This window comes from Epinephelus lanceolatus, chromosome 16, assembly GCF_041903045.1.
Source record: "Epinephelus lanceolatus isolate andai-2023 chromosome 16, ASM4190304v1, whole genome shotgun sequence".
NCBI lineage: Eukaryota > Metazoa > Chordata > Actinopteri > Perciformes > Serranidae > Epinephelus > Epinephelus lanceolatus.
In genome coordinates this window covers 35,184,562-35,209,554 of record NC_135749.1, presented here as the reverse complement: position 1 = coordinate 35,209,554, position 24,993 = coordinate 35,184,562, and the positions used below count along the sequence as shown (strand labels likewise).

The 24,993-nt window shown below is 39.7% G+C and overlaps 1 protein-coding gene and 1 long non-coding RNA gene across 2 annotated transcripts; both read left to right on the top strand.

Moving 5' to 3' along the window:
• The first annotated feature begins 2,395 nt into the window (after positions 1 to 2,395).
• On the top strand, positions 2,396 to 7,519 carry LOC144467437 (uncharacterized). Its single transcript, XM_078176018.1, has 3 exons — positions 2,396 to 2,527; positions 6,094 to 6,149; positions 6,231 to 7,519. Exons 1-3 carry the CDS (start codon positions 2,396 to 2,398, stop codon positions 6,940 to 6,942), a joined length of 900 nt encoding a protein of 299 aa, XP_078032144.1. The 3' UTR covers positions 6,943 to 7,519.
• A 7,592-nt stretch (positions 7,520 to 15,111) lies between these two features.
• On the top strand, positions 15,112 to 17,062 carry LOC144467322 (uncharacterized). Its single transcript, XR_013493588.1, has 3 exons — positions 15,112 to 15,187; positions 15,682 to 15,737; positions 15,819 to 17,062. It is a non-coding gene; the product is annotated as an uncharacterized LOC144467322 (long non-coding RNA).
• The last annotated feature ends 7,931 nt before the right edge of the window (positions 17,063 to 24,993 follow it).

The window sequence follows — 24,993 nt, the reverse complement described above, 5'->3', positions numbered from 1 at the left end:
AAGCTAATCAAGTAAAGTAACTGTCCTGATCTGGTCCAAATGCCAAATTAAGCTAACGCTATGTCACACAACTTAAAGAAAAAAGGTTAACATTTATATAATATTACTTATAAAATTATGATGCTTTGTCAAACAGCTGTGTCGGTGTATGTGTTATTCCAAATTGTCAACTAGCTTGTTTCATGGCACCAACGTGACATAACGCAGTATAACGTTAGTAGTTAACTTGTGGCCTGAATTGTAACTACAAATTATGTGGAACTGCGTTTTTCTGACACACTTATTTTGTGTGTAGTTTCCCAAAAAACACAGATAGGAGGAGACGGGCATGGGTAGCAGCAGTGAGGAGAAAGGACTTTGTCCCGAGTGACTCTTCAGTCATTTGCAGCTGTCACTTCAGACCTGAGGACTTCGACAGGACTGGGCAGACTCCTAAAAATAATACTAGCTACTGTACACTGTATTTTTTGTAAATATGACCTAATAATGTAAACAGTTCTGTGTCCAGGCTCCCATGAGCACTGTGGTGTTACACATATGAGATTAAAGCAAAATTTTGTGTAAACATGCAGCTTTAGGCATTTATTTTCACTTGTACAAAAACCAACATTTGTCAATCAGAATCTGCACTGCAGCTCGGCACAACCCTGCTGATACACTATTTTTTGCACATTGTGTGAAATGTGAATAAACATTTATAGTCAAAATTAATAATTAAATGACATCATGGTGGGCATTGTACATCTAGTAAGAAAAAAGAATATTTATTACATGGGGAAAGTTCAGTTTAAATGTGTTGTAGAACTATTACTGTTACTTTATCTACATAAGATCAAATATTTTGGTATGAACAACTGCATTTTTTATTTAACCAAGTATCCTGTATCATAACTACATGTCTGACAATTGTAACAAACCAAACCAAATCGGTTGAGAATTAAGCAAGTAATGATGATTTTAATCATAAATAATCTCCTGTCTCAATAGACATACATGCATTAGGCAGCGCGGCTCCACCTGGGCAAGATGGCGGCCGCCTTGACGTATCGCTCCAATGAGGAGCACCGTTGAATGCGGCATCTACGTATATATATCTATGGCTCCTGCCTCCATTTAATTTTACCACCGTCGTCCTCTTCTTCTTCTTCTTCACCTTCACTGTGTATTTTGGCGGACAACGAAAGTGCACGTCACAATGCGCATGCGCGGATTCAAAACACGCACAACACTATTAAAACTTACTTGGTATTTCTAAGTTCATGCGAATGACTATGAAACCTTTGAATATTATGTGAAAATACATAATAAAACTTACTCTTCCCACACAGTTTATTTATTACATGAATGACATATATAGTTTTACTTGAATAATTCCAGTTCTCACTGATACTTACAATTAGAAAATAAAAATGTGACAGTTAACCTAATACTACACCACAAAATCATTTTTTTCAGTGAGCTCATAGAAAGAGTGCGTGCAGAGCGATAGATAAGAACAGAGTGGCGACAGCCTTTGATGTTGCCGCCAGAGCGGTCATGTGGTTCATGTAAGCCTCAATAGTTCCAAACACAGCCTCTGCTGTCATGTTCTTCTATGGGACAGACAGCTGTGAGCTCGCTTTTGAACGGTAAATGTATACATCAATGTCAGTTACGTGTATTGAGTGGCTGGATGACAACTAAAAGTGTAATTAGACAAGTTTTTCTGTGTTTTCTTTGTTTTGGAGGGAAAGCTTTGTGTTAGCTTCATGGAGTGCAGATAAATTAGCAACTAAACTGTAATCTGGTGCAATGCATCTCTTATGTAGCTACATGAGATTAATGTAGGCTATTTATGAATACTCCCTGACATTGGACAATGATGATAAATGATGGTTTTCAGTTAAACATTTTATGTATTTAAATGATGAATGTGACAATAAGAGCAATTGTGTGTCTGTGAGAACAAGAAAAGGTGTCATTCCACACTTAAAACAACATAAACATGAACACTCCATACAGTATCTCCATTTGCACATAATGTTATGGCCAGATTGGCTGGATCCTATTTCCTGTCCATATTTAAAAATCTGATGACTTGTGGAATAATCCATTGCAGAGTGAACTGGGCAATGTCATGGATAATCTACAGGCATCTTCATCTATTGCTAAAAAAATAAACTTTATGTACATGTTGTTAGTCAAGGAGTGTGGCAGATGATTTGTTTTACATAAAGATACAGTTTTGTTTAATTGGAGTGTAGTGTACCCTTAAACAGGAGATGAAAGTAGGTGCTAATGTAAAGGCAGCATAAATGCATATTAACTGCAACAACACCTTGTTGTTATTATTACAGAGAATGAGGGAGAAATTGAGGCAGAATCTGAAAATGATAGGGAAGTACCAGGAGGCAGTATGCAGATAGAGGATGAAGGAGAGGTCAGTGGACTTCCAGGGGCCAGTCAGTCAGGGGCTGCCGCTGAAGAAGCCACTTTGACAGGGGAAGGTGATCCAGAGACCAGTGTGCTAGGGGCCAGTCATGGCAAGGCGAGTGTGGAGGACCTAAGGAAGCAACTTAGGATGGAGACACTCCTAAGAAAGAGAGCAGAGAGGGCTCTTGCACAACAAAAGAGAATAAATTTGGGATTAAGAAAGAAGTACAATTTAAAACAAGTGACTCAGCAAAGGGTGGTCACTTTGTTCCCATCCCTGGAGCTGGAAAAGGCATAGCTTTAGGAACAGCAAACCCTGCAAGAAGAAAACCTGACACACATACACAACTAAGAAAAGGAACAGCCACAAAATAATTTGCTGCTCATGTAATTTCTAGCTACCTCACTTGTGGAGTCTTTTGACAGCAGAAACTTCACAGGGCTCTTTCAGAATCACCTAAAAGACACAATTTAAAATAATTAAACTCAACGTTCCATTTAAATCAGAGGTAAATAATATCATTAATTCAGTGGTAACAGGTGTTGTGATATACTCCCCGTAGTGTTTAAACCACTGTGCAATGTTTTGGTCTTGTTCGATTAAGTTTATGAATGTAACATTAAAAGATGAGCTGAGGTTCAGGCAGAAGTATGTGCGCCTGTCCTACATTATCTTCTTATGGAACAGTTGAGAAAACTAATAAAAGCTAACACATCCTATTGACGTTACCCTTAGCTAACACCGCCAGGTTCGGATGATAAAATCTAAATAAAACCCGTTAGTAATCAACTATATGTGATTTGTCTGTGATTCATTAATCAAACAGGAACACCACAAATGTCAGGTGCTAAACGGTGCTAAACCTCCACAGCTGGCGACGTCGAGCTAACAAACTAGCAGGCAATGGCTGAAAACCGATCATAATTCCTGACTCAAAAAAGCCATAATTACATTGTGAACATACAAAAAAAATCGATATCTACATAATAAAGGACCTCCGATCAGAGGTCGTGTTAACTGGATATTCTCGGTCATTGACCGTTTTTTTACAACAATGACCGTAAAATCTGAAGGCCGTCGGTTTGACCGGTTGCAATTACCACCCCTGCCCACCTGGCGGCAGAGTGCACAGTCAGTGGTTTAAGATTGCTGCCGTTTTCACACTGCAGAGAAAAAGTCATTCATCTGCTTCATGTAGCGTTGTTGACATAACGCTCTGGAAACACCAGACGTGGAACCGATGCGCAGTGCCCAGCAGCGGAGGCAGTTTTCAGTTGGCGCCCATGTTAACCTATCTGACTGTCCACACAGGCCGCTGAGCAGAGTGGAGCGCCCGCGGAGTAGAGGCAGCAGTTTGGCGTCTGGTCTATTTTTCACGGGAGCCGTGAGCGCTTCTGTCAAGCTGGATAGAGCGGATCGTACCAAACAGGAACTCGGACACAGAAAAGACGAGAGAATCCGGCCAATTTTCATAATAAAATAACAACAGCATGCACTGTAGAACGTGAGGAGAAAATACCGTGTTTATAATTAAAAAAAACAAAACAGTGCATAATTGAACACATTTTTCAATACCCTAATCACTTCATTACAATTTTAATTTTGTGTCACCGAGCCTACAGACATAACTACATAACGCCCTGGACACACTGGACACGTTAGTGATGCGTTAGTGCCGTCCGGTGTGTCTATGGCGAAGCCTAATGGCACGGGTGTGTGGATGTCTGTTCATCTTTTCGTTCATGTCCTTATTAATGCACACTTTATAACTTGCTTATTGGATTTATTAAAAACGAATGAATGAAAACTAAATGTCTTTGAATATCTTTATTATCATTTTAAAACGAAAATTAAATTGACCAGTAAAAATAGATTATGACCGGATTTTTATGACCCTGTCAGTCAAATGACCGGTGACGAAAAAGTCTAGCGCAACATCTGCCTCCGATATAATAACACACACGTAATGACTTAAAATTGGTCGATATTTCATCACCTTACCTCAGGAGTTTCTCGTCATGCGGCCATTGAAATAAACAGGGTCCAACTCCAAGGGAGGAATGTTTGGAACTATAGAGGGCTCCATAACCCGGAAGTTCTGTCTGCCATGTTTTACAATGGAGTCCTATGGGAGTGTCGCAACTCTGTTCTTATCTATTGCTCTGACTGCGTGCTCTTACTTTCACATGTGGAAATGACGTCATCAGCTGGGTGATCATGTGCTATCTGAAGATGGCCGAGTGTGATACGAGTGCATTTTTGTTCGGACCGGCGGAAAGTTTGTCTCAAAAATCCGTGTGTGTAAAAAGCAAATCCACACGCGTAGAACTGAGATCCACAAATGTTTTTTCGATTCACAAATAAAAACTGAGTTCACAAATGCCTGTTCGAAAGTTGTAAATGTTAGGAAGATATTCACAAATGCTTTTCATTTATTTGCAAATTAATTTAATGTATTCACAGATATTTTTTGTATTTGTGGAATGTGTTTTATATTTACAGCTTACACATTTACACACAGATTGTCAGTCTGTTCACACACATAATTATGAAACGTGTGCAGATCAAGAAATATTTGTAGATCACCCTCTTTGCATTTACAGGTATTAATGAGACAAATCTAACTCCATACAAAATATAACAAATCAGTTCAACACAACCCCAGCCCTGCTCCAGAAGAGACAAATTATTTGTTAAAGTATGTAACTAGAGTCAACTTAACTGTAAATGGTGCAACTCTTTGTTGTTAATGCCCTAAATAGAATCTTTGACACCCACAAATAAAAACAAAACAATTGAAAAAACAACCCATGACGAAAAAGGTTAAGAATAACGTCATCAGTTTCCGCTCTAAGAAATTCTAAATCTAATGTCATATCTTAAAAGAACGTCACTCAACAGGTTTCCTTACCCCGTAAACGTAAGAACCACAAAGGACAAATGATAAAGCTGTTAAAGGGGGGCCACACCCTACACTGAAGAGAAACAAATTACTCACACAAAAACATTACTCATACAAATAATTTACGTCTTTCTTTACAACCTGATGTCATCTCACCTGCCTTGTGTGGATATAAAAGCTGTGGTCTGTTCAGTGGACGACATCAAACAGCAAAGAGCAAAGGATACTGAGCAGGTGGAATCAAGAGAGCATCGCTACTTCAGTGAAGACAACTCAACAACAGAAATAATCTGTAAGTGCTTTTACAGTCAACTCTTTTTCAATCAATACAAGTTGTGTTTCCTGTATTTCTCCAATGATATTGTAATTGCTTTGTTGTATGTTGGTATTTGACTGATGGTTTTAACTCAAAAGTTGAATGGATGCACAACAAAGCCAGTTTTATTCCAGAAACAGTGTAAATGTTTACTGTAACACAATGACAATACTAAACTGTAGATACCAACATCTATTAAAAATCAATCATTGTAGTAGTTTGCATTTAAGGCTAACAAACTATTATTGTCACAGAGATGCAGTGGATATGTTATAAAAACAACACATGCCATAAGTGACAGTGAATTTAGGTAATTCAGCAATTAACAATAATGCCTATAAATATTAGTTAGTTGCAGTTAAAATACAGATTTTAGTTAATACATGTCTAAAAATGAACACTGTACACTTGTTGTAATTTAACAGATTTTAACAAAAATATATTTTCATATTTAATGAACAGCAAAGCACCTTCCATGATGTTCATGAAGATCTGTGTCATTCTTCTTCTGTGTGCTGGTAAGTTATACATTTAAGATAAAAATCCTGAAAAAAATGTTTTGAAATCTTAAACTGACCTTTAATGACATTGCTCAACAGCCTCAGGCAACACACAAACAACCACAGCTGCACCAGCAACAACCACAGCTGTCACAGGAACAACCACAGCTGCCCCAGCAACAACCACGGCTGCTGCTGCAACAACCACAGCTGCACCAGCAACAACCACAGCTGCACCAGCAACAACCACGGCTGCACCAACAACAACCACAGCTGTCGCAGCAACAACCACAGCTGCTGCAACAACCACAGCTGCACCAGCAACAACCACAGCTGCCGCAGCAACAACCACAGCTGCTGTAACAACCACAGCTGCACCAGCAACAACCACAGCTGCACCAGCAACAACCACAGCTGCTGCTGCAACAACCACAGCTGCCGCAACAACTACAGCTGCCGTGGGAACAACCACAGCTGGACCAGCAACAACCACAGCTGCACCAGCAACAACCACAGCTGCTGCAGGAACAACTACAGCTGCCCCAGCACCAACCACAGCTGTTGTAGCAACGGCAGCAGGAGCAACCACAGGTGCTGCAGCAACGGCAGCAGGAGCAACCACAGTTGCTGCAGCAACAGCAGCAGGAACAACCACAGGTGCTGCAGCAACGGCAGCAGGAGCAACCACAGTTGCTGCAGCAACGGCAGCAGGAACAACCACAGCTGCTGCAGCAACGGCAGCAGGAGCAACTACAGCGCCACCAGCAGCAGCACCAGAGCCAACAACTGCTGCCTCCTCTGCAGTTGTTAACAAAACAAGTTTCCTTTTCGTCATTGCAGTTGTTACAGCACTAATCTGGAATTAATAACCTGATTTGAACAAAGGACAAAATACCATATTTAGACAGTATTTATACTATGTAATTATAATGGAGAAACTGAAGGATTTCACTTAATTTATTGTCATTATTTATCATGTACCTGTGACTTCATATTATTTATCTGAAATTATACTATGTTGTAACTGACTTGTGTTCCTTACACACGGAAAACTCATTTTATGATGACAGATGTTATGTCATGCTGGCAAACCTGATATTTATTCTCTTGTCATGAGACAATACATACAACTTTTAGTAACTAATGTTAACATTGACACAGAACCACATGAGCCATACAGTAGGTAGATACAACCACACGATCAACTCTTACATCATATATAATCAGAAATACTGAATATACAGAATTCAGGTTTATTGTATGTATTGGTTTGCATAACACTGTAAAGATTCCACTTGATGGAAACACTGTGCTGCATGCTGTGGTGACTGCTCTGTTGTCTGTATTTGGATATGCATGTTAATATGCCATATAAAGTATTTAAAGTATTGAAGTGTGAAATGCAAAGAACCACAATGTATTTTTTGCACACTAACATACATTAAAATAATTGAATTAATCATTATAGGAAAAGCAAGCTACAAATGAAGTTTATTTATTGATATCATGCTACAGTTATGAACAGTTTGGCAATTTTCTTGAACTGCTACTCTTGACTCTGTTACATGATAAATAAATTTGAAAAAAAACCCAACAACTTTATTTTTGCCTCACCTTTCTTAACAGCATTACTAATTGTGTCTGTGATTATAATTTGATATAGTTTCAAGCGCAGAATGACTGACGATGTTTTATAATGACTTTGGTTTACCTCTAACTTTTCCTCTGGTTTGACCATGACGTTGACATTTTTGTTGTCATTTTGAAGTATATCTTCAACTATTGGATTAATTGCCATGAAATGTGGTGCACATGTTGACATTCTCAGCACTGTGCACAGATATATTGGGAGTTAGGTGCTCAAGTGAAAAGAAAGGGCACCATCACATAATTATTGATAAAAATCAAGTTGGACACAGTAGCACATATTCAGCTTACTTACATATTTGTCAGTACCCATACACTCATGCAAATGTGTAATGCAGATTTCTACAAAATTATCAATTCACACAAAGATAATGGTCTTCAGCACTAAATATATTTATCACAATGTCAACAACAACCACAAAAAAAATAGTGCCATATTGTGTATGCTTTAGTTGTTCATAAAACAAATTTACATTTAAAAAAACAACAACAAAAAAACCTTCACACAGAACTGACGTTTCAATAAGCCCCGCCCCTTTGTGATGGTTCAACAAGCTGTTTGAGTAAGCATGGAGCCCACACTGTAACTAACTGCACTCCCTGAAGAAATATTATCATCTTTTTGGAAAAATGAAATAGTGATTCCAGAGAGAAGCAGACAGAGGGGTCTGCAAAATGTGTTTGAAGGATATATCCAGGATGTCAAACTGACTGAGCAGCAACAACAGGTTAAAAAGACAAAGATAGTTAGAAGCTAAAGCTTCACTGGTTCCTGTACAGCAGGGTAGGGCTTCTTTTTTTACTGTTATAATCATTAAAAAGCAAAAGCAGCATGTGTATATATTCAGTATCCTCAGCGGCTAGAGTCAATGGAGCATAGCTGTGTTGTTGTCGGACCCTGGTCTGAGCTGGCACGATGCTATGTTATGATTGGCCAGTCTGTGTCCGGGGGCGGGACGTAGCTAAGGGTCAATTGAAAAAGGCCCTTACCTTAATAAACTAGAATTGCAGACTCGCAGTTATATGCCTCTCTGAACCTCTCAAGTTGCATTCCATTTAACAGCTTCACACACACATCTTTCCCCCAACAGCAAAGAAGATCTAAACAATCAGCACAGTTTCAAGGTGGGCACCCAAGATTAGTGCCATCAATTTGGTATCTGACCAAATGTCTCCACCTCTGTTTCGGAGTTATGGCATGAAATAACGGCCAGAAAAGGGTTTTTCCAGAGCATTATGATGTCACAGTGAAGTTGACCTTTTGGATATACAATGTGATCACTTCATTATTTTATTCTTTTTGACATTTGTGAAAATTTTGTCATAATTATCATATTAATTCTTGAGTTATGGCCAAAGACATGTTTTGTGAGTGTCAGAGTGAACTTAACCTTAAACCTTTGACCACCGACATGTAATCAGTTCATCCTTGAGTCCATAGACCGCGGAACCAGGGGGGCCAGGGGGGCCATGGCCTGGGTAACTTTTTGTACTCTGACATAGAGGGCTACATTGGGATTGGGTCCCGCGGGTCCCCATTAAACAGTAGAAGAAGAAGAAAAAGAAGAAGAAGAAGATGTAGCCTAGCGACAGGATGTCAACACAGGAACTTGGTGCACATGCATGAGCGTTTCCACTCCATATTTATTCATAAATGGACGACTATGCCCTGAACCAGCTTTCATACCAATTTGCCGCTTGCTCCACCTGTCTATCTGTCTGTCTGTCTATCTGTCTGTCTGTCAGCTCCATCTGTCATGAGACAAACATGAAAGAAGACGTGCAGTTTATTGTGTTTTGCCAGTGACGAGCTGTCATTACATGCGACTACTACGCACGTCTGCGTGCTCTTTATAACTCACTGTGTGAATCTATGTTGCATAATAAAGATTTGCCCCCTCGTAATTTTTAACCGCCCCCTCAGTAACTTCATCCTGGCGCCAGGCCTGCCTTAACCTCAATCACTGATTATATAAAGGTAGAAAAATAGCCTAAATAAATACAGAGGAGGAAAATAGAATATGAAACAGCCTTTATTTCATTAAAAACTAAATGAAAACAATGAAATAGGAGCGCTATTCCTGACCAGTGCGTCAAAAGACATGCAGACCAGGGAAACGAAACAACCAACCCCATGAATCTCTTTATTAACAGCCTATAAAATGACATGTTTTCTCCTGCGGGACGGGAGAAGACACAAAATCAATGCATCTCTATTATTGTGTGGGCATAAATTCTCAGAGTTTTGCGAGAGCGGGCGGGAGTGGACATACACATTGCGGTTGCGGGTGGTAATGGTCAGAAATTCAGCGTTCTGGTTACTTTTCAGTAACTGCGCAGCTGTGCTTGTTTTGTTGTTGGGTGTGTGTGTGTGTGCGGCTCTGCACATCAGTCTGATATGAGTGCTGACTTGTGATGATAATGAATATGATGTTGATTTAGATTCAAGGCAGCAAGATGAGTTTTGGTTGTGGTTGTGGACTGGATGTACTTTGTTGTTTGCTATAGTTTCATCCGTGCGTTTATGTGTAAATAGGCTTGGCCTGTTGTGTGTGAATGTTAGAGTGGGATCAGAGGGATTAATCTGAGCAAGCATGTGTTCGTGTTCATGTGTGTACTGTAGATGTGACTGTGTGGCGTCGGAATAAAAAAAAGTGCTCCGCAACGTTATTTAATACTACATCAGTTATATTGTCTGTTTCAATGCATATGCCCCCCACCCCCTCCGCGTGACTTGAAATTATGCCCCCCCCCGCGTTCAGATGCGTCCCGCGGTCCATGCTTGAGTCCAAGTGAACGTTTGTGCCAAATTTGAAGAAATTCCCTCAAGGCGTTCTGAGATATCATGTTCTCAAGGATGGGATGCATACCCAAAAACACAATGCCTTCGGCCATGGCTAGTGCCTGCACAGAGGTTTAATAAATTAATAAACAAACCAATCTACCCTCCAAACTACAGACTTCAGTTGCAACATTTAGACTAAGTGCGTTCTGCTCCCCTCTCCTCTCCGCACATCATAGACTTTCCCTGCACCCCCTCAAGCTGTTTTTTAAATCCAGTTGAGGCGCAGCTGCTTTGCAGTGGTGGACAGTAACTTAGTACATTTACTGAAGTGCTGTATTTAAGTACAGTTGTTAGGTACTTTAATTGAATATTTCCATTTTACACTACTTAGTACTTCGACTCCAGTACATCTCAGAGGCAAATATTGTACTTTTTACTCTACTATGTTTGTTTGATAACTGAAGTTACTTTACAGATTCTATTCAGAGAAGGGGGAGAGTTACTGCCTTAAGCGAGGGAGTTCAAGTATCTCAGGGTCTTGTTCATGAGTGAGGGTAGAATGGAGTGTGAGATGGATCGGCGGTTTGGTGCGGCTTCTGCAGTGATGCAGGCCGGGAGCTGAGCCAGAAGGCGAAGCTTTTGATTTACTGGTCCATCTACGTCCCAACCCTCATCTATGGTCATGAGTTCTGGGTAGTGACCGAAAGAATGAGATTGTGGATACAATGAATGAGTTTCCTCAGAAGGGTGGCTGGGCTCAGTCTTGGTCAGGAGCTCGGACATCTGGAGGGAGCTTGGAATAGAGCCACTGCTGCTTTGCGTTGACAGGGGTCAGTTGAGGTGGTTCAGGCATCTGATCAGGATGCCTCCTGGGTGCCTCCCACTGTAGGTGTTCCAGGCACATCCCACTGGTAGGAGGCCCCAGGGTAGACCCAGAACACGCTGGAGGGATTACATATCTCATCTGGCCTGGGAATGCCTTGGGGTCCTCCAGGAGGATCTGGAAAGCATTGCTGGGGAGAGAGATGTCTGGGGTGCTTTGCTCAGCCTGCTGCACACATGACCCAGCCCTGAAAAAGCGGATGAAAATGGATGGATGATATACACAGAAGAAAACACACTTATTCCATGTCTGCCAGTATATCTCCCTAAATCCTACACACTGGACCTTTAAATGAACATGGATGAGTAAGTGCTACTAAAAAAGTAGAGAACTGATTTTCAACACTTCCATTACAAACACAAACTCCATCTGCTGATAAAGAAGTTGTGATTTGGTTGAAATGTCGAGAGCAGCTCCTATATGGACTTTGAGGTGTTTTTCAAATTAAAAATGTTGCTCTCAACAATAAATTGTACCTGGTTGCATGACTGACAGCTCATCAGTTAGTGACTCTGGTTGCTTAGCAACAACAACACCAAAGCAGACCCGGCTGTTCTGCCCCGCATAGGTGTCCGTGTGTGCGCTTCTCCTTCAGTCTCACTAAATAACATCCATGTGACTCAGCTCTGTGGCATCTCTTATGTCTTATGTCATTTTTTTTGTTGATGCATTTATTGTTTTTATTCTTTACTCTGTTATTTCTGTTTATAGATAGATAGATAATAAAGGAATGCCTGATAACGAATGTTTCTACAAAGTTGCAATTTTTTTTATACTGAATGTAGCTTTTTCTATTGAATGTGTTTGAACTGTGTTGAAGAAAAAGAAGAAGAAGCTGAGTTAGCGAAATGCAGTAACAGGACATGAGTGTTAGCAAAGGAAAGAGAGAGAGAGAGAGAGGGAAAGAGAGAGAGAGAGAGAGAGAGAGAGAAGGTGCTCGGTGTATTATAGGAGGTCCCCTGGCAGATTAGGCCTAAGTCAGCCAAACTAGGGGCTGGTACAAGGCAAGCCTGAGCCAGCCCTAACTATAAGCTTTTTCAAAAAGGAAAGTCTTAAGTCTAGTCTTAAATGTGGAGACGGTGTCTGCCTCCCGGACCGCAACTGGAAGGTAATTCCACAGGGGAGGAGCCTGATAGCTGAAGGCTCTGGCTCCTGATCTACCTTTGGAGATTTTTGCGACCACGAGTAACCCTGCAATCTCAGTGCGCAGTGTTCTGGTGGGATAATATGGCACTATGAGCTCTCTAAGATATGACGGAGCCTGACCATTTAAAGCTTTGTACGTTAGCAGAAGGATTTTAAATTCAGTTCTGGATTTTACAGGGAGCCAGTGCAGAGAAGCTAAAACAGAAGAAATATGATCTCGTTTCTTAGTTCCTGTTAGTACACGTGCCGCTGCATTCTGAATTAGCTGGAGAGTTTTTAAAGACTAATTAGAGCTACCTGATAATAGAAAGTTACAGTAATCCAGCCTAGACGTAACAATATTACGCAGACGAAAAAACGCAGTCCGTGAGGTTTGTTTTAAATATGAATTAAAAGACAAATCTTGGTCAAATATTACTCCAAGGTTTCTTATGGTAGTGCTAGAGGGCAGAGCAATGCCATCGAGAGAAACTATATCAAAAAACTGTGTTGAGGGGCATCTGTAGCGTAGTGGATAGTGCCGGTGCCCCATATACAAAGGCGATTAATCGCGGCTGCAGGTTACACTCCGGCTTGCAACCCTTTCTGCATGTCATCCCTCACTCTCTCTCTGTCTCCATTTCACCCTGTCTCTGTCCATTAAAGGTAAAAAGCCCTGAAAAAACTAATCTTAAAAAAAACCAACAACTATGTTTACTGATAATGTATATAATTGTTTTTTCAACATTATAGATTTTTTGTAACAACAACATGATTACCATTACCATATGTATAAAATGCTGCACCCTGCTTTCGTCCCCCCAGCCCGCAACATAAATGTTTACTGTTGCCATGGCAGCAGATGCTGTTTCAGAGCTACCAAGACCAACAGCTGTTCTATCAAAGACCTTAACCAGGGTGTTGCCAATTGTCATATCTTACAACAGTTAACGTAACCTCACTGAAACAATGTAACCTAACTAAACATGGTGCGGTCAGCACAGACATTACAACTACATTAGTAAGAGTACACTAATAATAAGATGTGAAGTGCTTTGTGACTTTAATCCTACTCGAAAGAATAAATGAAAAATATAAAGGATGAGCTGGCTGATAACTGCCAAGTGAAGAAGCAGCCAAGCCACCACGCCTTTCACACTCAAACAGAAATGTATACAAAAGTGTGTGCCAGATACCTAGAACAAATAAACACACGCTAATACTCACTGTATGACATTAACAGAAAACAATGAATGCACAACAACAACAAAAAACAGCTCATAGAAAGACTGCATGCTCTTACTTTCACATGCGGAAATGACATCATCAGCTGGGTGATCACATGCTATCCAAAGATGGCCGAGTGATACAAGTGCATTTTCGTTCGGACCGGCGGAAAGTGGGTCCATGTCATTGGTCCGACAGCCCATTGGTCCGACATCCCATTAGCCCGACGGTCCGCGGTGCTGAACGGCTCCCGGCGGGCGTATTTCTACCTTGCGCGACTGGCTCTGGGTAAGCTGGGAAAGGCTTGAGGCGAAGCAGGCTCACAGCTTATGTGTTTGCCACTTTCTTTTTCATTTTAACCCACACCATGATCTTTTCCTGACCCTAACCAAGTGGTTTTTGTGCCTTAACCTAACCAGACCTTAACCACAAGGCATCATGATGATTTCGGAATGGACTTCGGAACAATGGGCAGTTCTCTGGAAAAATCCGTGTGTGTAAAAGCAAATCCACACGCGTAGAACTGAGATCCACAAATGTTTTTTCGATTCACAAATAAAAACTGAGTTCACAAATGCCTGTTCGAAAGTTGTAAATGTTAGGAAGATATTCACAAATGCTTTTCATTTATTTGCAGATTAATTTAATGTATTCACAGATATATTTTGTATTTGTGGAATGTGTTTTATATTTACAGCTTACACATTTACACACAGATTGTCGATCTGTTCACACACATAATTATGAAACGTGTGCAGCTCAAGAAATATTTGTAGATCACCCTCTTTGCATTTACAGGTATTAATGAGACAAATCTAACTCCATACAAAATATAACAAATCAGTTCAACACAACCCCAGCCCTGCTCCAGAAGAGACAAATTATTTGTTAAAGTATGTAACTAGAGTCAACGTAACTGTAAATGGTGCAACTCTTTGTTGTTAATGCCCTAAATAGAATCTTTGACACCCACAAATAAAAACAAAACAATTGAAAAAACAACCCATGACGAAAAAGGTTAAGAATAACGTCATCAGTTTCCGCTCTAAGAAATTCTAAATCTAATGTCATATCTTAAAAGAACGTCACTCAACAGGTTTCCTTACCCCGTAAACGTAAGAACCACAAAGGACAAATGATAAAGCTGTTAAAGGGGGGCCACACCCTACACTGAAGAGAAACAAATTACTCACACAAAAACATTACTCATACAAATAATTTACGTCTTTCTTTACAACCTGATGTCATCTCACCTGCCTTGTGTGGATATAAAAGCTGTGGTCTGTTCAGTGGACGACATCAAACAGCAAAGAGCAAAGGATACTGAGCAGGTGGAATCAAGAGAGCATCGCTACTTCAGTGAAGACAACTCAACAACAGAAATAATCTGTAAGTGCTTTTACAGTCAACTCTTTTTCAATCAATACAAGTTGTGTTTCCTGTATTTCTCCAATGATATTGTAATTGCTTTGTTGTATGTTGGTATTTGACTGATGGTTTTAACTCAAAAGTTGAATGGATGCACAACAAAGCCAGTTTTATTCCAGAAACAGTGTAAATGTTTACTGTAACACAATGACAATACTAAACTGTAGATACCAACATCTGTTACTCTGAAAAAATCAATCATTGTAGTAGTTTGCATTTAAGTTTAACAAACTATTATTGTCACAGAGATGCAGTGGATATGTTATAAAAACAACACATGCCATTAAGTGACAGTGAATTTAGGTAATTCAGCAATTAACAATAATGCCTTCAAATATTAGTTAGTTGTAGTTAAAATACAGATTTTAGTTAATACATGTCTAAAAATGAACACTGTACACTTGTTGTAATTTAACAGATTTTAACAAAAATATATTTTCATATTTAATGAACAGCAAAGCACCTTCCATGATGTTCATGAAGATCTGTGTCATTCTTCTTCTGTGTGCTGGTAAGTTATACATTTAAGATAAAAATCCTGAAAAAAATGTTTTGAAATCTTATACTGACCTTTAATGACATTGCTCAACAGCCTCAGGCAACACACAAACAACCACAGCTGCCACAGGAACAACCACAGCTGCACCAGCAACAACCACAGCTGTTGCAGCAACAACCACAGCTGCCCCAGCACCAACCACAGCTGCCACAGGAACAACCACAGCTGCCCCAGCACCAACCACAGCTGCTGCTGCAACAACCACAGCTGCACCAGCAACAACCACAGCTGTTGCAGCAACAACCACAGCTGCTGCTGCAACAACCACAGCTGTTGCAGCAACAACCACAGCTGTCCCAGCACCAACCACAGCTGCCCCAGCACCAACCACAGCTGCTGCTGCAACAACCACAGCTGCCCCAGCACCAACCACAGCTGCTGCTGCAACAACCACAGCTGCCCCAGCACCAACCACAGCTGCCCCAGCAACAACCACAGCTGCTGCAGCAACAACCACAGCTGCCACGGGAACAACCACAGCTGCCCCAGCAACAACCACAGCTGCTGCAGCAACGGCAGCAGGAGCAACTACAGCGCCACCAGCAGCAGCACCAGAGCCAACAACTGCTGCCTCCTCTGCAGTTGTTAACAAAACAAGTTTTCTTTTCGTCATTGCAGTTGTTACAGCACTAATCTGGAATTAATAACCTGATTTGAACAAAGGACAAAATACCATATTTAGACAGTATTTATACTATGTATTTATAATGGAGAGACTGAAGGATTTCACTTAATTTATTGTCATTATTTATCATGTACCTGTGACTTCATATTATATATCTGAAATTATACTATGCTGTAACTGACTTGTGTTCCTTACACACGGAGAACTCATTTTATGATGACAGATGTTATGTCATGCTGGCAAACCTGATATTTATTCTCTTGTCATGAGACAATACATACAACTTTTAGTAACTAATGTTAACATTGACACAGAGCCACATGAGCCATACAGTAGGTAGAAACAACCACATGATCAATGATCATGCTCTGTTGTCTGTATTTGGATATGCATGTTAATATGTCATATAAAGTATTTAAAGTATTGAAGTGTGAAATGCAAAGAACCACAATGTATTTTTTGCACACCAACACACATTAAAATAATTGAATTAATCATTATAGGAAAAGTAAGCTACAAAAGTTTATTTAAAAGTTTACTACAAAAGTTTATTTATTGATATCATGCTACAGTTATGAACAGTTTGGCAATTTTCTTGAACTGCTGCTCTTGACTCTGTTACATGATAAATAAATTTGAAAAAGAAACTTTATTTTTGCCTCACCTTTCTTAGCACCATTACTAATTGTGTCCGTGATTATAATTTGATGTAGTTTCAAGCGCAGAATGACTGACGATGTTTCATAATGACTTTGGTTTACCTCTAACTTTTCCTCTGGTTTGACCATGACGTTGACATTTTTGTTGTCATTATGAAGTATGTCTTCAACTATTGGATTAATTGCCATGAAATGTGGTGCACATGTTGACATTCTCAGCACTGTGCACAGATATATTGGGAGTTAGGTGCTCAAGTGAAAAGAAAGGGCACCCATCACATAATCATTGATAAAAATCAAGTTGGACACAGTAGCACATATTCAGCTTACTTACATGTTTGTCAATACCCATACACTCATGCAAATGTGCAATGCAGATTTCTACAAAATTATCAATTCACACAAAGATAATGGTCTTCAGCACTAAATATATTTATCACAACAACATCAACAACAATCACAAAAAAATAGTGCCATATTGTGTATGCTTTAGTTGTCTATAAAATAAATTTACATTCAAAAATAAAAAAACCCCAGGCGGCACGGTGGTGTGGTGGTTAGCACTGTCGCCTCACAGCAAGAGGGTTGCCGGTTCAATCCCGGGTGTGGGAGTCCTTCTGTGTGGAGTTTGCATGTTCTGCAGGTTGCAGGTTCTCTCCAGTTCTCTCCTCCAATGACATGCAGATTGGGGACTAGGTTAATTGATAACTCTAAATTGTCCGTAGGTGTGAATGGTTGTCTGTCTCTATGTGTCAGTGCTCGCGGCCTTTGTCAGCTGGGATAGGCTCCAGCCCCCCTGCCACCCTCAAGAGGATGAAGCGGTTAGAAGATGAATTAATAAAAAAACCCTTTACTCAGAACTGATGTTTCAATAAGCCCCGCCCCTTTGTGATGGTCCAATAAGCTGTCAGAGTAAGCCCACACTGTAACAAACTGCACTCCCTGAAGAAATATTAGCATATTTTTGGAAAAATTAAATAGTGATTCCAGAGAGAAGCAGACAGAGGGGTCTACAAAATGTGTTTTAAGGATATATCCAGGATGTCAAACTGACTGAGCAGCAACAACAGGTTAAAAAGAGAAAGACAGTTAGAAGCTACAGTAAAGCTTAAAGGAAAATTTCGGTTTATTTCAACCTGTCTCGTTTTAACAGGTCTGAAGCTACCATGCGCCCCGGCTGTATCTGGGCTAATGGCTAACATGCTAACTATAATTTTTATGTCACTGGTCACTTGAAACAAATTTAGGACAACGGGAGACAGGTTGAAATAAACTGAAATTTCCCTTTAACTATAGGCTACAGAACACAGTGTAAAAGTGAACCATCACATCACTGGTGATCCTGACAGAGGACAATGAATATAAAGGGAAACTTCACTGATAATGAACCAGCTGTGTGGCTTTTTTTTTTTTTTAGTATTATAATCATTACAATGCAAAAGCAGCATGTGTATACATTCAGTAGGCCATATCCTCAGTAGCTGCAAGGATAGACTCCAAGGATTTCACTCTCTCTTTAAAATCAGTCAAAGAAATCAGTGTGTGTAAATGTAGTTCAGACTGAAGCCTGTTCCAAACATCAGGAGCTGAAAACCTAATAGATTTCATTCCTAATTCAGTCCTTATCTTTGGAACAACCAGTTTCAAAATGTCCATTGAGCGGAGATTGTGACTTCCTTGTTGCCAGGTTAATAGAGAAATTAAGAAGGAATAGGATAAGAAGGAAGTCTGCCCAAAATTGCTTTGTAAATTAAGATATACCACTGACTGAGGCGACAAGCAGACAACGATGACCAGTTTACTTTAATGAAGACAACACAGTGATGAGTGAGAGAAGCACAGTTCGTAATGAATCTCTGATACACACTGTCCAACAGGTAGTAAAGAACATGTGTTTTGTTTTGTTTGCGTTTAGAACAAGTTGCAGGTGATCAAATTGTTCCTGTACTGTGTCAAAAGCATGCTGAATCTTTTCAAAAGCTTTTGTTGGGGTGGGAGCAGAGCAGTAGATGACAGTGTCATCAGCATAAAAAGGAAAAGTTGCATCTTTAATATTTTTCCGATATTGTTTATATATATATATATGATAAACAACAAAGGGCCCTGGATTGAACCTTGTTGAACCCATTTATACACTTGCAAAAAATTTGACTGAGAACCCTCCATGTGAACAGCCTAGGTTCTGTCTGTAAGATTATCTTCAAACCAACCCAACTGCTTGATTTGAAAAACCAATAGAAATAAGATGCTCAATTAAGTTGGAGTGGTCAACAGCATCAAAAGCTTTTGAGAGATTGATGAACAAATAAAAACAGCATTGCTTGCTATCGAGCTTCAATAACATCATTCATAAACTTCAAGGTGGCAGTGGTTGTGCTATGATTTTTATGAAAACCGGACTGAGATGGTGACAGAATAGAGTTGGTATCGATATAATCTTTTACTTGTTCGCTGACCAGGGATTCCTGCATGTTTGCCAGAACAGAAAGTTTCGAGATAGGCCTATAGTTATTTAAAATGGTTGGGTCACCCCCTTTTAGTAGAGGGGCAACAAAAGCAGATTTCCAATCCATGGGCATTTAATTTGATGATAAGGTAAGATTTAAAATATGACACAATGGGCCAGCTATGATATCTAATGCTAATTTAAAAAAAATAATAAGTATCATGAATACACAGCATGCTACAGGCACAACATTTAGCTCCAAATCCACAAAACCAGCCTGAAAATGAAGGAGATCTGAAACGATTGCATTAGAGTCAATGGAGCACAGCTGTGTTGTTATCAGACCCTGGTCTGAGCTGCCACGATGCTATGTTATGATTGGCCAGTCTGTGTCCGGGGGCGAGACTTAGCTAAGGTTACAGACTCGCAGTTATATGCCTCTCTGAACCCCTCAAGTTGCATTCCATTTTACAGCTTCACACATACATCTTTCCCCCAACAGCAAAGAAGATCTAAACAATCAGCACAGTTTCAAGATGGGCACCCAAGATTAGTGCCATCAATTTAGTATCTGACCGAATGTCTCCACCTCTGTTTCTGAGTTATGGCATTAAATAACGGCCAGAAAAGGGTTTTTCCAGAGCATTATGATGTCACAGTGAAGTTGACCTTTTGGATATACAATGTGATCACTTCATTATTTTATTCTTTTTGACATTTGTGAAAATTTTGTCATAATTAGCATATGAATTCTTGAGTTATGGTCAAAAACATGTTTTGTGAGTGTCAGAGTGAACTTAACCTTAAACCTTTGACCACCAAAATCTAATCAGTCAGTTCTTCAATCCAAGCAGACGTTTGTGCCAAATTTGAAGAAATTCCCTCAAGGCGTTCTGAGATATGGCGTTCACAAGGATGGGGTGGACGAACAACCTGAAAAAACATAATGCCTTCCGCCATGGCTATATTGTTGAGTACTGGTGCTTGGTCATTGACTTCCGGTGTCAGACACTGACGAAAAAAGCTGTCCTGTCATTTGGACATGATACGCAGCTGGTCGGTGTTATTGTTTAATGGCTAACCACTGACTTCACCTGGGAGGCCAGTGTTCTCTTCCTGTAAGATGGTAAAGCTAAACCCCGTTCTCTTTTCCTAAACCTTACCATGTGCTTTTGTTGTTGGTGGAAAACAACATCAATTTGTAGTGTTTCATCAACATTGTGTGTTTATTTTGAAAGAGACAGACTGAATGCAAACTGTACATTTCCTGTGAAAACAGAGGTGTATTTTGAAAACAGACACTGCATTTAACAGGCTGAAGTTGACACGGCGCCCCAGAACATCAACAACCAACACACCCAGGGTACCTCGAGCGCCATACGTTGACCTGAGAAGTCCATGAATAAATGACAATATGCGACAAGCTTGGAGTGAGAATGTGTTGCAATACAATATAGGACTATAGTTTTTTTTAAAGGGCCAGTCTACATGAGAATGAGTTCTTTTATTTTTAGTACATTAAGTACTTCTGTACTTTTACTTATGTAAGATTTTGAATGCAGCATTTTTGACATTAAAACTCTCTCTCCTTCTCTCTCTCTCTCTCTCTCTCTCTCTCTCTCTCTCTCCCTCTCACACACACACACACACACACACACACAGCTGGGGTCTGAGGTCCCGTTCCGATGTTTGGAATGTGTGCTGGCTAGCTAACGTACTGACAGGCATCTGCACGACATTGCAAGAAGATAACCATTCATAAAAATCATCATTTTTCTAACACTTTATAAAGACTGTCACAACTGACAGTTATATAGCGTAACGCTCATATTACATTCCTTTTTTTTTTTTTTAACTTTGTATTAAAGTAACTACATGCAGATATCCTACTGTGTTTCTGATTGTTTGTACCCACATCAGTTGAGCTATGGCTCCTGCTGGAATACAGCAACACCTCTTGTACAAACCACACCATAATACTTAAACCAGTAATAATAATGACAGTTGTTGGATGGATTACTGAAAGGGCCTACCAGGCACAGGCCCACGAGCCCCCTCTGGCCTTCACCTGCAAAATGTCACTCAAAGAGACACATGCAGACCTGTAAGAGTCCTAAAATGACCACAAAGAAACATTAAATAACAACAAAGAGAGACAAAATGACCAGGAAGAGACTTAAAATGAGTACAAAGAGCTGCAAAACAGCTGCAAAGAGACAAAAAGAGACTCATGAACATTAAATGAAATACCTTGCAGTGTATTTACGGCTATTAATTGTTCTGTGTGTATTGTCCTATTTAAGAACACACAGCCAAAACTACGTAAGTTCTGGTGTAATTCAGGCAAAACAAAATAGACTGTAAAGGTAATCACCCCTTAAAACCCAGGTCCCTCAGACAAGAATTATTCAGTTCCTTCCAATAAGTATATGACTTCATATGTAAGATATCATTATGTGACATAATACAAACAATTTGGGAGGGTGTACAAGTTTTATATGATAAATATCGCTCAGAAAAATATTAAATCCATTGTCACATCTACAAAAACGTTACTCAACAAGTTTCTTTAACAGTGAAAGTATTGCCCGAATAAAAGGCGGCTGAACAAAACATTATGTGGTTGGCCACTCCTTCAACCCAAACTGAAAAACATATTCATATACTTCATTTATGTCTTTATAAAAGACACTTATGTCATTACCTGCTTTGTGCTATGATAAAAGCTGCTGTATTCTCACAGGAGGACAGCATTAGGCAAACAGCAGAGGACGCAGAGCAGGTGGAGTCAGTCATTTACCTTCATCACTACAGTGGATGCGATTCAAGCCGAAACCAAATCTGTAAGTCTTAACGTAAGTGTTTGTCATTTATTCTTAAAGTACATAGTTATTTTATTTCATTTAAGATGCATTCTATGGATCCTTTCCAGAAAAAAAGAAAAGAGATGATTGTGTGTCCACAGTCAAAAATAGGGCTATAATGTTTTTGCACCTAAAGTAATCCAAATTCCTGATGACTTTTCTTTGAACTAATTTTAGTAGTTTGCTTTAATAATATAATGACAAAGCATTATTTGTCTAAAAGCCAGTGTTGGCGAGGCATAGCTTTACATGCCACCATTGGCTTCACTGGGAGAAGCTGAACCACAGTAAAGCTAAGCTCGGGAGGAATGTAGTTTAACTACTTACTTAGAAAAAGTGGTTCAGACTATGTTGTAAAAAAACTCGATCAAGTTTATTACAAAAAGTGCCAACTTGTTCACAGGTCATAAAACAACAACAACAACAAAACAAACAAACAAACAAACAAACAAACAAAAACACCTACAACAACAAGAAATGCAAGCACTTAAATTAGTTTATTCCAAAAAGTGGCAACTTGTTCACAGATTATAAATGGGAAAGTTTAGGAATTTAACAACAATAGAAGAATTAAGGATGTTTTGCTGCCTACATGCAGAAAAAAACTCAATTTACTGGCCCACTGCCAGCAACTTTTAAGGTAGAACGTTAACTTGTAATGTGTAATTTTATATATATATACATATACATATATATATATATATATATATGTATATGTATAAATTTTGACCAAGTTATGTGAATGGCATATATCCCAATCCTCACTCTAAGAAAAAAAGAAAGCATTGTGGAGCATTGTTTCTGTGGGCTCCGGCAACACTAAACCCCCGAGCTTACCTTGAAAGGACTAAATGCACAAGCCTACTATTTTTAAATATCCCATGGAGAGAGACTCTCACTGCAGCCTGTTCTATTTTGTTCTGAAAATGTCGGCGTGCAGCCTCGTTCTGTGGACGATAAACAAGGTGTACACTTCGAGCTGTGATACCAGTAGGGAGGAAATACAGTGAGTGCTGGATGGAGCAGTGAGTGACAACAGCCCCGCCCACATTTAAGGGTAGTGTTTGTGGTGGAAACACTAGGGTTACTTTTGGTTCCAAAGGTACTATACCGAAAGTGCTTGGTGGAAACTGGGCTAATGTTGAGCTCATGTCATCAGGATGATCTTACCAGGCTACACAGCAGGCCTGTTCAATTCACCCATTTGTATAACTCTTCTCTTTTTGACATTGACCAAAACTGGCTGTAGTTTCAGTAGTCAACTACAAAAATTTTTTTTTTTTTTAAGATATTTTTTGGGCCATTTTGCCTTTAATGGACAGGACAGGTAAGCGTGAAAGGGGGAAAGAGAGAGAGGGAGTGACATGCAGCAAAGGGCCAGAGGCTGGATTCGAACCCGGGCCGCTGCAGCAACAGCCTTGGACATGGGGGGCCTGCTCTACCACTAAGCCACCAACACCCAACTACAAAATTTTTTAAATAAAATAACTTTTAACCACTTCAATCACTTTGCAAATATGAAGTTGAGCTACCAGCAGGCTACTCAAAATTTGTCATTAAAATACAGGTTTAATTACATGTAGTTGACCACTCCCCAACACTGTTTAGGCTCGTCTCAAAGCTAAAGTAGAAAATGTTTATGAAAGATAGCCTATGAATGTGGGAGGACAAAAACTTTTTGTTGGGAAGACAAAACATTCATGACAAATCATATAAGAAACATTGTAGTCCTATTTTTTTTGACCAGTGAACAGAAGCAGTCAGGCTTGTGTCTTCTTTAACAGTTTTATATAGTTACCCAAGCGTGGATCTCTTTTCAAGGAAAATAAAGTAATATAGACATTCCACTGGACATTGCTATGCAACAGTTAGGATCAATGTGAACTTCCTGTCAGCTGATGTCATTCACATATCCTGCTAAACATTCCAACAGGAAGGCAAAACACTTCTTCACAGACATTAGCTAACACTAGCTAGCATGTTCTGTTGGCTTTTAGACAAAGAAGAAGGATGATACGAGTGGTGCATTCAGAAATACTTATTCTGAGTGTCAGAGCACAGTCTGGCACAAATTAGACTGTTGGTAAGCGCTGTTTGAGTGTACTCTTCAGTTATCCAGCGCTAAAAATTTAGTGTTAGCGAGAAATCCAATACTCCTCTGAATAGCTCCCCAGTTTTTGATTAGGTGGACATGATAACCCTTAATACACATTATTATACAACGTTATTCCGCCTACAGCAGGAAATACTTTTTCCCTAACCTGATATGAAGTGTGCGCTGCCCATGTGAGCATTTTGGATGATCGCCTCTGTCCAGTCCTTGGGTCTTATCGCATTTAACCATAGGTGTCTTTGATTTTGTTGATGGGCAGTGGTGGCTGAAAATTAAAAAAAATAAGTTTCGAGCCATGACTCCTTCTATTCTGGCTCCCAATAACACAACAAGATGGCATTTTAAGACTACTATGTAGCTGACAGTCCTGTGGTGGAGAGTCGTGTTTTGCCTCCAACTAATAAAATGACATCATTGTGACGTTGACCCTAAACAGGTCTATACATTAATGGCTGCAAAAAAAATAAAAATGAATGGACAAAAGCAAGAATAGAGTTAAAC